This window comes from Lucilia sericata, unplaced genomic scaffold (genome assembly GCF_015586225.1).
Source record: "Lucilia sericata isolate MDLA Ls3-8-SP2 unplaced genomic scaffold, ASM1558622v1 Contig001555F_arrow, whole genome shotgun sequence".
NCBI lineage: Eukaryota > Metazoa > Arthropoda > Insecta > Diptera > Calliphoridae > Lucilia > Lucilia sericata.
In genome coordinates this window covers 10,001-23,635 of record NW_023995478.1, presented here as the reverse complement: position 1 = coordinate 23,635, position 13,635 = coordinate 10,001, and the positions used below count along the sequence as shown (strand labels likewise).

At 32.4% G+C, this 13,635-nt stretch overlaps 1 protein-coding gene across 1 annotated transcript in view; it reads right to left on the bottom strand.

Annotated features, from left to right (window-relative positions):
* Positions 1–7,217: 7,217 nt before the first annotated feature.
* LOC119611896 overlaps positions 7,218–13,635 on the bottom strand; it is a 6,492-nt gene continuing 74 nt past the window's right edge. Inside the window, exon 1 of the mRNA XM_037967604.1 lies at positions 7,218–13,635. This exon is cut by the window's right edge and continues 74 nt beyond it. Within this exon, the coding sequence (XP_037823532.1) occupies positions 7,218–13,635 (6,418 nt within the window).

Sequence of the window (13,635 nt, the reverse complement as noted above, 5' to 3'; positions counted from 1 at the left end):
TTAGTTAGTTAGTTAGTTAGTTAGTTAGTTAGTTAGTTAGTTAGTTAGTTAGTTAGTAGTAGTTAGTTAGTTAGTTAGTTAGTTAGTTAGTTAGTTAGTAGTAGTTAGTTAGTTAGTTAGTTAGTTAGTTAGTAGTTAGTTAGTTAGTTAGTAGTTAGTAGTTAGTTAGTTAGTTAGTTAGTTAGTTAGTTAGTTAGTTAGTTAGTTAGTTAGTTAGTTAGTTAGTTAGTAGTTAGTTAGTTAGTTAGTTAGTTAGTTAGTTAGTTAGTTAGTTAGTTAGTTAGTTAGTTAGTTAGTTAGTTAGTTAGTTAGTTAGTTAGTAGTAGTTAGTTAGTTAGTTAGTTAGTTAGTTAGTTAGTTAGTTAGTTAGTTAGTTAGTTAGTGTAGTTAGTTAGTTAGTTAGTTAGTTAGTTAGTTAGTTGTAGTTAGTTAGTTAGTTAGTTAGTTAGTTAGTTAGTTAGTTAGTTAGTTAGTTAGTTAGTAGTTAGTTAGTTAGTTAGTAGTTAGTTAGTTAGTTAGTTAGTTAGTTAGTAGTTAGTTAGTTAGTTAGTTAGTTAGTTAGTTAGTTAGTAGTTAGTTAGTTAGTTAGTTAGTTAGTTAGTTAGTTAGTTAGTTAGTTAGTTAGTTAGTTAGTTAGTTAGTTAGTTAGTTAGTTAGTTAGTTAGTTAGTTAGTTAGTTAGTTAGTTAGTTAGTTAGTTAGTTAGTAGTTAGTTAGTTAGTTAGTTAGTTAGTTAGTAGTTAGTTAGTTAGTTAGTTAGTAGTTAGTTAGTTAGTTAGTTAGTTAGTTAGTTAGTTAGTTAGTAGTTAGTTAGTTAGTTAGTTAGTTAGTTAGTTAGTTAGTTAGTTAGTTAGTTAGTTAGTTAGTTAGTTAGTTAGTTAGTTAGTTAGTTAGTTAGTTAGTTAGTTAGTTAGTTAGTTAGTTAGTTAGTTAGTTAGTTAGTTAGTTAGTTAGTTAGTTAGTTAGTTAGTTAGTTAGTTAGTTAGTAGTTAGTTAGTTAGTTAGTTAGTAGTTAGTTGTTAGTAGTTAGTTAGTTAGTTAGTTAGTTAGTTAGTTAGTAGTTAGTTAGTTAGTTAGTTAGTTAGTTAGTTAGTTAGTTAGTTAGTTAGTTAGTTAGTTAGTTAGTTAGTTAGTTAGTTAGTTAGTTAGTTAGTTAGTTAGTAGTTAGTTAGTTAGTTAGTTAGTTAGTTAGTTAGTTAGTTAGTTAGTTAGTTAGTTAGTTAGTTAGTAGTTAGTTAGTTAGTTAGTTAGTTAGTTAGTTAGTTAGTTAGTTAGTTAGTTAGTTAGTTAGTTAGTTAGTTAGTTAGTTAGTTAGTTAGTTAGTTAGTTAGTTAGTAGTTAGTTAGTTAGTTAGTTCGTAGTTAGTTAGTTAGTTAGTTAGTTAGTTAGTTAGTTAGTTAGTTAGTTAGTTAGTTAGTTAGTTAGTTAGTTAGTTAGTAGTTAGTTAGTTAGTTAGTAGTTAGTTAGTTAGTTAGTTAGTTAGTTAGTTAGTTAGTTAGTTAGTTAGTTAGTAGTTAGTTAGTTAGTTAGTTAGTTAGTTAGTTAGTTAGTTAGTTAGTTAGTAGTTAGTTAGTTAGTTAGTTAGTTAGTTAGTTAGTTAGTTAGTTAGTTAGTTAGTAGTTAGTTAGGTTTTATTGATGTTAAATACTTTTTTATGAAAAATAATTCACGGCTAATATTCATAACTGGTGTAGGGTATCATATGTTAATTTATTTACATTTTTATCTTTTGCTTGTCATAAATTTATTGAACTTTACAATTGTTATTTAAACAATATACATGACTTACTATCCATGTTAAACCACAAAGATTTACGCTGTGGTTGGGTCAAATATTTATATTTTCATTCGAATACATCTACAGTTGTATACATACCTATCATCGTACAACTGACTATATACAAATACACATTTACAATAAAAGTAAAATGTGGAAATAGCAAAATTATTGATATTAAGCGAATAAAGTTTTCCCACATTAATACTCTTTTCATAGTGTGTGCAGTGAATAGCAAAACTCATAACAAGTACTTACGTTTATGATTATAAGTAAGTAATTACTAGAGTACGTATTGTCATTAAAGTTTTACATAACTAATTATTTTTTCCTTTTTTTAATCCAACTAAACTCTTTTCACTTTACAAATCAATTGTCTTTCAATTAGTTTTCTATCTGAAATACAATAAGAATTTTTATTTTGCCACAATGATGACCAAGAGGACAGCAATTGCTGCAGAGATTGAAAAAAAAACTTATAAATTAAACGGAAAAAGGAAATTTCAAACTACATACAACGGATATCAAACAATTTGTGATTTTGTTCAATATTGATGATGTAAATGACGGCTAAAGTAGTCACTTCATGACAGAATTCTCTTTATTAAACTACAATTAAAAATTGAAAAAAAAGCATTAAATAAAATCTAATGCAATTTATTTTTGGATTTCAGTTACGAGTAGAAAAGAAGGTTAAGTGTTTAAATGGTATTTATTATTAAACTTAATAATAGTTTTGCTAAACTTTTAGTTATTATTATGAGTACAAAAATAAACAAAATATTTCGTTTTATAGAATTTAACTGGAATTTAAACTCGTTTGTATTAATGGTTATTAGGGTTTTATTCAATTTAATTTCATTGTTTGTGTGTTTGCTTTTTTTAATTTAATACAATTTTTGTTGTTGTTTCTCATATTCAAAATTTGTTGAATTTAGTTACTTGTATTATGTCTTACTATTTGTTCTATGTAAATCTAAGTATTAAAACATACAAAATTGTACGTGTAGATTTTTTATGTTAAAACCACATACAAAAACAAAGTTTAAACAAATATTTTGGAAGCATATATTTGAATGTTATAAATGCTGGTTTACTTTAGGAGTGTCCAAACTTAAAAATTTTGTTTGAATTTATTTTCAAAACCCATGAATTATTTAAAAATTACTAAGCACCTGAGCCACCGACTGCTCAGGTGTCTAGCTATTTTAACATGTGCTTATCCTACGAGGAAGTCAATCGTCGAAGAGGCAGACACATAAAGCTTAAGTTTGTCTATAGCCTGGTCTATAGTCTAGTCTAGTCTATAGTCTAGTCTATAGTCTAGTCTATAGTCTAGTCTATAGTCTAGTCTATAGTCTAGTCTAGTCTATAGTCTAGTCTATAGTCTAGTCTATAGTCTAGTCTATAGTCTAGTCTATAGTCTAGTCTATAGTCGAGTCTATAGTCTAGTCTATAGTCTAGTCTATAGTCTTGTATATAGTCTAGTCTATAGTCTAGTCTATAGTTTAGTCTATAGTCTAGTCTATAGTCTAGTCTATAGTCTAGTCTATAGTCTAGTCTATAGTCTAGTCTATAGTCTAGTCTATAGTCTAGTCTATAGTCTAGTCTATAGTCTAGTCTATAGTCTAGTCTATAGTCTAGTCTATAGTCTATCTATAGTCTAGTCTATAGTCTAGTCTATAGTCTAGTCTATAGTCTAGTCTATAGTCTAGTCTATAGTCTAGTCTATAGTCTAGTCTATAGTCTAGTCTATAGTCTAGTCTATAGTCTAGTCTATAGTCTAGTCTATAGTCTAGTCTATAGTCTAGTCTATAGTCTAGTCTATCTAGTCTATAGTCTAGTCTTAGTCTAGTCTATAGTCTAGTCTATAGTCTAGTCTATAGTCTAGTCTATAGTCTAGTCTATAGTCTAGGTCTATAGTCTAGTCTATAGTCTAGTCTATAGTCTAGTCTATAGTCTAGTCTATAGTCTAGTCTATAGTCTAGTCTATAGTCTAGTCTATAGTCTAGTCTATAGTCTAGTCTATAGTCTAGTCTATAGTCTAGTCTATAGTCTAGTCTATAGTCTAGTCTATAGTCTAGTCTATAGTCTAGTCTATAGTCTAGTCTATAGTCTAGTCTATAGTCTAGTCTATAGTCTAGTCTATAGTCTAGTCTATAGTCTAGTCTATAGTCTAGTCTATAGTCTAGTCTATAGTCTAGTCTATAGTCTAGTCTATAGTCTAGTCTATAGTCTAGTCTATAGTCTAGTCTATAGTCTAGTCTATAGTCTAGTCTATAGTCTAGTCTATAGTCTAGTCTATAGTCTAGTCTATAGTCTAGTCTATAGTCTAGTCTATAGTCTAGTCTATAGTCTAGTCTATAGTCTAGTCTATAGTCTAGTCTATAGTCTAGTCTATAGTCTAGTCTATAGTCTAGTCTATAGTCTAGTCTATAGTCTAGTCTATAGTCTAGTCTATAGTCTAGTCTATAGTCTAGTCTATAGCTAGTCTATAGTCTAGCTATAGCCTAGTCTATAGTCTAGTCTATAGTCAAGTGTATAGTCTAGTGTATAGTCTAGTCTATTGTCTAGTCTATAGTCTAGTCTATAGTCTAGTCTATAGTCTAGTCTATAGTCTAGTCTATAGTCTAGTCTATAGTCTAGTCTAGTCTATAGTCTAGTCTATAGTCTAGTCTATAATCTAGTCTATAGTCTAGTCTATAGTCTAGTCTATAGTCTAGTCTATAGTCTAGTCTATAGTCTAGTCTATAGTCTAGTCTATAGTCTAGTCTATAGTCTAGTCTATAGTCTAGTCTATAGTCTAGTCTATAGTCTAGTCTATAGTCTAGTCTATAGTCTAGTCTATAGTCTAGTCTATAGTCTAGTCTATAGTCTAGTCTATAGTGTAGTCTATAGTCTAGTCTATAGTCTAGTGTATAGTCTAGTCTATAGTCTAGTCTATAGTCTAGTCTATAGTCTAGTCTATAGTCTAGTCTATAGTCTAGTCTATAGTCTAGTCTATAGTCTAGTCTATAGTCTAGTCTATAGTCTAGTCTATAGTCTAGTCTATAGTCTATAGTCTAGTCTATAGTCTAGTCTATAGTCAAGTGTATAGTCTAGTCTACAGTCTAGTCTGTAGTCTAGTCTATAGTCTACTCTATAGTCTAGTCTATAGTTTAGTCAATATTCTACTCTACAGTCTAGTCTATAGTCTAGGAAATAGTCTCGTCTATTGTCTAGTCTATACTCTAGTCTTTTCTCTAGTCTATAGTCTAGTCTATATTCTGGTCTGTAGTCTAGTCTATGCTCTAGTCTATTCTCTAGTCTATAGTCTAGTCTATTCTCTAGTATATATTATTGTCTAGTCTATAGTGTAGTGTGTAGTCTAATCTATAGTCTAATCCATAGTCTAAAATCTCCTTTCGACTCAATGATGTCTGCAGTATCCTTCAAGCTGAAATATCAGCGATAAAGAGGGTGTCGAGTTGGCTAAGGAATGTTGCTAACACCTTAGCTTAGCGGACTGGAAATAGATCATTTCAGTGGTATTCCATTTCTTGTAATAAAGAGTTAGGTTATTGAAAAGTGCTACTCTATTGCTCATGACCGATGGTCGCGTGAACATGAGTGCTCAATAGATCCATGCAGGTATAAATATCTCCTTGGTCTCCAAAGACCACAGCTAGGTAAGCTAGTATCGATTGTTACTGGCCACTGTAAATTTGAAAACCATGCTAGATGCATTAGTCAATGATTTCTGTACAGATTTTTTCTCAGTATCTTATCGGCGATCTATCCGAATATCCAATTCTTTTGGCGTTCATAGATTTGTCAGAATGGGTTGAACTTCGGTATTCTCACTAATTAGGGTCCAAATTATGGCATACGATATCGATCGAAATCTCCATTTACATTCTCTTGAGATTTCGATCGATATCGTATTGCATTTCTAATTTAAATTTTTAACACAATTCGAACGAACATTTTAACCAAATATGTTTCCTAAGGTCATAAAAATGTTTTTATTTTTATTGAAAAACCAAATAATAACAGTTTAAATCATGAAAAAAATCAAATTACAAAAATTATTTTTTTATATAAACAAAATAAATTGATCATTTAAATAGAAGTTATTAAAAGTTATTTTTAAAACTTTTATTGCAGTTGTTTTGGTCAATCAACAAATTATTATCTACAACATGTCCATTGTAATATTTATGGCAATTATATGGAAATTTTAAATTATTTTTCATAAAAATCATAAACATTTTATATTTGTTGAAGCAAATTGACAATTTTTATTCTATTTTTATTGGTTGATGTTTCCTTTTTCCTTGATACTTATCAAATTTACTCGAATTGAATAACAGTTTTTGCAATTTATTGTCATTTGATATTAAATCAAAATAATTTTTTTTATAATGTTTATAAAACGATAATACAATGAATTCTTAAAATACTGAAGCTATTTATGCGTCTTTTGCTAATTCTGATCTGAACTAAAAATATTAAACACACTAACTACTACGTCATTCACTATTATGTACTACTACCTAACTACTATTGCTACCAACTATTAAATTAATAACGACTTCTTTGAAATAAATAAGCGAACATCTCTTTTTATTACCAAATGCCAATTTCTTTAAATTAAATACTTAAAAAAGACATAAAATTCTTAGAAATTATAAAACATAAAATTTTTGTAAAAAGTAGCTTAATAATACATGTATCGAAATAGTAAACTAAACACAAATACATATAAATACCTACTCCCCACCTTTAGAATCTTTCAAGTACTTAAAATCTTTAAGTACATTTACGTTTTATGGATAAACTTCATCAAAGCGAACACAAACACAAGTACCCACATATGAGTTTGAAATGATCCATAATAAAACAAGTAAGAAAGTTATAGTCGGTCAAGCCCGACCATATAATACCCTACACCACAGTTTATTTCACGGAATAATTAGTTTCATTCTAAATTTTTAATAAATTAAGAAGTACTTAAGCCCTCCCGCCACGCCACGGCTTATTCCAAGGGAGAGTAAATATGGTATTTCACATATTCGATGTCTGTAAATAAATAAGCAATTGTTGAACTTTGTCGTTTCTAAGTTATTAGAAAGAAAAGTAAATTCAATTTGAAATACATAAATATATTCGAAATATGTTTATAATTTCTATAAATTCATTTGCTTATGTATATCATCCATATTATAACATGATCGTAAATACCGTTTTACGAAATACATATATAATTATTGTGGACGAAAATATTAATTATTACTTACTTTAAAATAATTGAGACAGATCAAATATTTAAAATAATAACATAATTAATAAATTAATTTTTACATATTTTAATAAATTTTTATTTATTTATAAATCTACATAAGTAAATATATACAATTATTTTCAGAATTTTTAAAACATATGAAAATATTATTTATAATCTACCTTAATATGCTAACACATATTGCGTCATGGTAACTATGGATAGTTTCATATGTTTTAGCACTAATCGTGCTTTCGTCTAAATTTGAAAAACACCAATCAATTTGTGTTGCACTTTTTGTAGTGCTCGTCGAATTTAGAGAGTTAAAACCTTTATCCCTTAGTTGTCTTTCTAACTCGCTGCAACTGTTTCTTCGGCAAATATTTAAATCTCCAATTATAATGGATTTGTCATTAAAATAGTTACTTTGGGAAAACAACTCGTTTAACTCTCTAATTACAGATCCAGCAGGGTAGTTTTTATTTCTATACAAAACGGTAATGTTAAAATCCTGGCACTTAAATATAATAAATTCGAATGTTTTATTTGCAATGTGAGCTTGTTTACTATAGCAATATTGTATAGAATTTGCAAGTTCATTTTTCACGTAAACGATAATTCCACGTTTGCATCGTCTATTTGCGTTTTCATTTGAATCTAATCGCATTCTAGGTAAAATGCTAAAACCAGGAATATCATAGTTTTCATGACTTAAAGTCCAAGTCTCAACAAAACAAAGGATATCCGACTGCAACATCAACTTATCACAACGAACATCTTCAATATGAGCATGTAAGCTTTGAACATTATGATAAGTTATATTTAATCTTCTATCAATCAAAAAATCAAAATTTGTTGTTAGTTTTTTACTATTTTGAAGATTATTCATCTCCATTTGGACTAAGTCATTATTTGTCACTTTAGGTAAATTAGATGGGAACTTTCCAATTAAATAAAGTCCCGAAGCACTTTTTGCTCGACTACATGCAACATATAAAGCAGAGCGTTTCATGCCTGATTTTAAATGAACAGCTACGCTTTCATATGTTGCTCCTTGGCTTTTATGGATAGTTATACCTTCAGCTGGTACAACTGGAAACTGTTTACGGTCAATGTTCACATTTTCGTTCCGTTTATATTGGAAGGACCGTACTAACATTTCTATAGGTGTCCATAAAGCTTCATTTGGATGTCGTCTTTGTAACCGAGCCAAAACACCAATAGAAGTATCAGAAAATTTAATCCACAATGTAAATGGTTTGTGATTGTTATCAAAGTCAATTTGCATGAGTTGCCCTGTTGCTCCATTGACTAAGCCATCACTAGTGTTAATATTTACTGTAACCATATACTTTGCAGTTGTCTTTAATTTCAAATCATACCGAAGTCCTTGTGTCTCGGATGTTTTGAAAACTTTAACATTTTCCAAAATACTAGCTCTATTTTCTCTGGATAATCCCACTGATTTTACTTGGTCATCGGCATAAGAAATTGATTCTTCTGTAGTTATACTATTGAGTTTAATAGCATTCCAGTTATCAACTTCAGCATTTGTGCATAGTAAATGTATTGCTTCGGCTGGAACATTTGACTCAAGAACTTCCCGCGATTTCATCAAAGAGACGTCTTGTTCAGACATTTTTCCGCAAGCCATATTATTAAGAGCTCTTGCAAATGCTTGATCTTCTCTCTGACGCATTATTTCATTTAGTTCAAAATATTTAAACATGTCCCATAATGTAGACCCATATATAACACTATAAGGATCATTTGATGGTGCAGAAAATATCCAACTATCTCCTACAGGCGGAAGTTGCCTCAAATCCCCAAACACTACCAGAGAAATTCCTCCAAATGGTGCAGTCGATTTAAATACTTGCTTCAGTCTTGCGTCGAGATACCTGAGCATTTTTGATCCTACCATAGATATTTCATCTATGATTAGGAGCTTTAAGTTTAAAAATTTTGAATACAAAGCATTAGCTGTATCACTGCTTAAAGGTCTAAGCTCTGCCGCAGACTGATTTATTGGCAGTGAAAACATTGAATGAAGTGTAGCTCCACCAATGCCAAATGCTGCCTTTCCAGTAGGTGCACAAAGCAATACTTTTATCAAACTGGGATCCGTACCAGGAATAAAATTTAGTCTGTAATTTAAAGATTGATATATAGCAGATATTAATCTACTTTTACCGACTCCAGCACCACCTCCAACAAATTCGTAAAATGAATGTCCCAATTTAATGTTATGTAACAAATGGGATAAATAAAGCTTTTGTTTATTGTTCAATGATCTCACCATTGTTAACAAATCGTTTTCTGGTATAAGTGGCGGAAGTTTAATCAAACGAATACAACCTTCCGAAGATTCCTCAGTTGGTTCGTTTTCGGGTATGTTAAGAACATTAATATCTGGATTTATTTCAGGTACACCCAGAACTCTAAACTCGTTATCAATAGCTGTATTATCATTATCTTCGTTGCCATTACTGTCGGATTCGGTTTCATGCCTTAGATTTTCAAGAACGTTTTGAAGTTCCCTTTCTTCAAAAACATCATACCTTTTCCGGTTTGATTCAATGGAATCCTTGTGAATACTACAAAAGCCTTCGTTATCATTTTGCAAAATATCGATTTCTTCATTTCGCCAGGGATGGTATAACATTACCAATTCTCTAAAGTAATCACTTCGATGAGTATTTGCATTATAATGCCTATATCTGATAACATTTGGCTTCGTTTTCTTTTTGATGAATCCGCTATTATCTTTTAATCTCAGAAATCTTCCAGATAACTCGTTTTCTTCGTGGTCTTCGTGCTCATTATAAGTTTCATCATTTTGTATATTTCTTGCGGTTCGTGAAAACTTATAAAAAGCTGCAAAATCTGCCAAGCACAGTGAATCTAACTCATCAGGTCTCTGAACGTAATGGTCCAAAAGACTTGTTACGTACACATCTGTAGAGTCTGGTGGCAAGTTTTGTAGCTGATCGCGTGACCTTAGAATCAATACTCGTTCTTCGGGTCTACCTGTATTTATATATATATCCGCATTACTGCTTTCCGAAAGGTGCATTCCCAAACAACAATAAGTTGCTTCTTGTGCAGAAATTTCAGTTCCTGAAATAAACTTATGTCCAATATGTTGAAGTTTTTGCTTAATAGAAAAATTCCCTCCTCTAATTTCATCAACTGCTTCGCGTAAAATTCTGGAAATTCCCCGATTGGATTTGTTAATATAATTAACAATATAGCTGCAACATGCATATGCATCCAATATAAATTGAATATCCATATTTGCTCTATGCAATGGCAGTATTGTGGGATTATACGCGTTTAGCATTTTGTCCTCGAACCTTCTACGTAAAAAAATTCTAGGCTTCTTAAGAGATGAACGCAAAGCCAATTTGTATTCCTCATATGACATATTAATGTGAGCACTGTTTAAGAAGCATTCAAAGTCATTTAAATTGGATATTTCTTCACCACTTAAATTAGAATTTAGAAGGCTTTGAATTTTGGCATATAAATCCTTATATTGATCTATACATTCAAAGCTTTCTGGAAGAGGAGTAAGAATCTCCGTTTGAGGCATTGGTGGATATGGAATACCATACCGGCAAATTCTTTCTCCCCTATATTCCCTAGTACAAGACCGATTATGGTTGTGTTTTTGATAATCAATATATTGGGCAACACATGGATCGCTACCATTTGTGCTTATATATTTGTCAATAAACGCAACTACGGCGGGAAAAGTAGACTGATCGTTAAGGTCAATTTTTGGAGCATCTTTTAACCAATACATACCATGGATATGTGGAGATCCTCTCTGCTGAAACTCAACTCTCCAGTAATATTTTTCCACGGGATGGTGATCAAAAACTCCATTACTCATCTTGAAAAGGGCAAAAAGTTGTCGAAACCTAAAATCAAAATAACGGGCACAAGTTATGGAATCACTGCGAATAAGTCTGGCCTTTTCGGCAAAAGTTAGGTTGTTAGCATCATCCTCAGTTATTTCAACATTATCAACCGTTTTTGATAAAATAACCAACAGTTCAATCCATTTTGTTTCTGCTGCAGAAAGTGTAATAAAAAAGGTAGGAAGGCCAAATTGTCGAATCATTGCCACTGCTTTCTTTTTTTCAGCTTCCCAGTGAGCTGGAGAAGATCGCACACCTTTTAAAATACGATATCCATCATCGTGTTGTATAAGGTTATTCATGAATGCATCGTTAAGGGCATTACCCGCCGTGACATTTGTCGATCTAACATGCTTGCGTAAAGCGATGGACATAGCACTCTTTATTGACAAAAGCTCAAGTTTTTTGTAACTGTAGAGTAGCTTATCTATTCTACAAGCTCGTCTGTCATATCTTCGTAATTCTGACCGAACAATTTTACTGTATGTTTCTGGACACGTTCTTTTCTTTCCTCCATAAATAGTAACGAATGCGAGTTCCTCGGAATCTTCATCCACTACCATATCAAGAGGACGCTGTCCCTCCCCAGGCGCAATAATTACTCTCTGCAGTGGAATATTTTCTACAGGAACATTATCAAGTAATGTTTGTTGGCCACCAGGATTCAGGTTTTCCATATCAAATTCATCAATATTGTTATCATTATTGCCGCTAATAGTCTGATGGTTGAAGATATTTCTAATAATATTTTCATCCCGTCGGTCAGCAAAAAATGGTACAACATTTTGTGAATCAAAACTACTAAACCAATTATCATCGATATGTATACCATGTTTGATATACAATTCGGTGGTAATCAAATACCTGGCGGCCTCAATTACTTTAGCTGGTCTAATTGTTTCAGTCATATAATCATGCTGATATTCAAGACGGCGCCTTAAATGAAGCTGAATTACATTAGCTTGGTCGAATGTTCTAGGAAGAGCTGTAACTGTTTCATTTACAGAAACAGGAACATTTACAACAGCACCCCGTATTGCGCTTTGTCTTTCAAATCCAAGGGCTATGATTATCATAAATGGAAGTCTGGCAGTTACAAGCCGTTCTTCGATAGACGTTAAGTCCTTGAGACAATCTGGTATCTCTGGATAATCAAGGCCATTTGATAGACGTATATTTGGCCTTCGTTTATTCTTTATTGACCTGCTACAGGTTTTGCAAAAAACAAAACTATTGTTTTCAGACGGAAACCTTTCGGAAAGACAAAAAACATCATTAATAAATTCTGTACTTACATTAATTCGATCCCGTGATAATTCATCTACCTGGTGTGGAAACCATAATCCTCCGCAACAGGTACATATTATGGTTGGTCCTTGCTTGATAGTATCGTTGTACCTGTTGAATCGTAACGTGTTGCGATTTATTGTAGTTAATCTTCGATTTTCCTCCACATCTTCCTCAGATAAATTCTCTCGCTGTGTTCTTATCCGTTCAGCCTGTCGATTGCGTTCCCTCTCTCTATTTAAATTAACATCTCTATGACGAAGAACTCTTTCGTTTCCACTACGTTGAATATCTTGTAGATTTTGTCGCTGTATCCTTCTTCTCAACTGCCTTTGTATGTTATTTTGTTGTTGTTCAATAGTTCTATATTGTAGATTTTGTCTTCGAAGGGAACGACGTAATGTATTAACTGCTTGTTCAGATGCACGATAATGTGGATCATTACGCCTTGTATGATGACTAAGCGTATCACGCTGCTGCTCCGATTGGCGATATTCAGAATCAGCTCGTCTGAGTTGATGTTCGGCTGTATTCCGAGTCTGCTCCTCTTCTCGGTACTCTGCAATAGAACGTCTTACTTGATGTTCGACAGTATTACGGAATTGTTCTTCTATTCTGTATATGGGATCACTGCGTCTACTCCGATGGCTAAGCGTATCACGCAACTGTTCCACTTGCCGATATTCAGAATCAGCCCGTCGCAGTTGATGTTCGACTGTATTTCGAGTTTGCTCCTCTTCTCGATAAGTTGGATCAGAACGTCTTACATGATGTTCGATTGTATTACGGAATTGTTCTCCGGTCCTATAGGTGGGATCACTGCGTCTACTCTGATGACTAAGCATATCACGCAACTGTTCCACTTGCCGATATTCAGAATCAGCCCGTCGTACTTGATGTTCGGCTGTATTTCGAGTTTGCTCCTCTTCTCGATAAGCTGGATCAGAACGCCTTTCATGATGTTCGAATGTATTACGGAGTTGTTCTCCGGTCCTATATACGGGATCACTGCGTCTATTCTGATGGCTAAGCGTATCACGCAACTGCTCCGCTTGCCGATATTCAGAATCAGCCCTTCGAACTTGATGTTCGGCTGTATTTCGAGTTTGCTCCTCTTCTCGATAAGTTGGATCAGTTCGTCGAACTTGATGTTCGGCTGTATTTCGAGTTTGCTCCTCTTCTCTATATGCTGCGACAGAACGTCTAACTTGGTGTTCCCGAGTGTTTCTAGTTTGTTCTTGCAGTCGGAATACAGGATCTAACCTACGGTTATACCGCCATTCTGTATTATATGACCGCTGTGAGCTCGAAATTGAGTGCGATCTTCTCTGAATCGGAGAATTCGCCACAGCATGCAAACTATTATCATTTGGTTCTTCAACT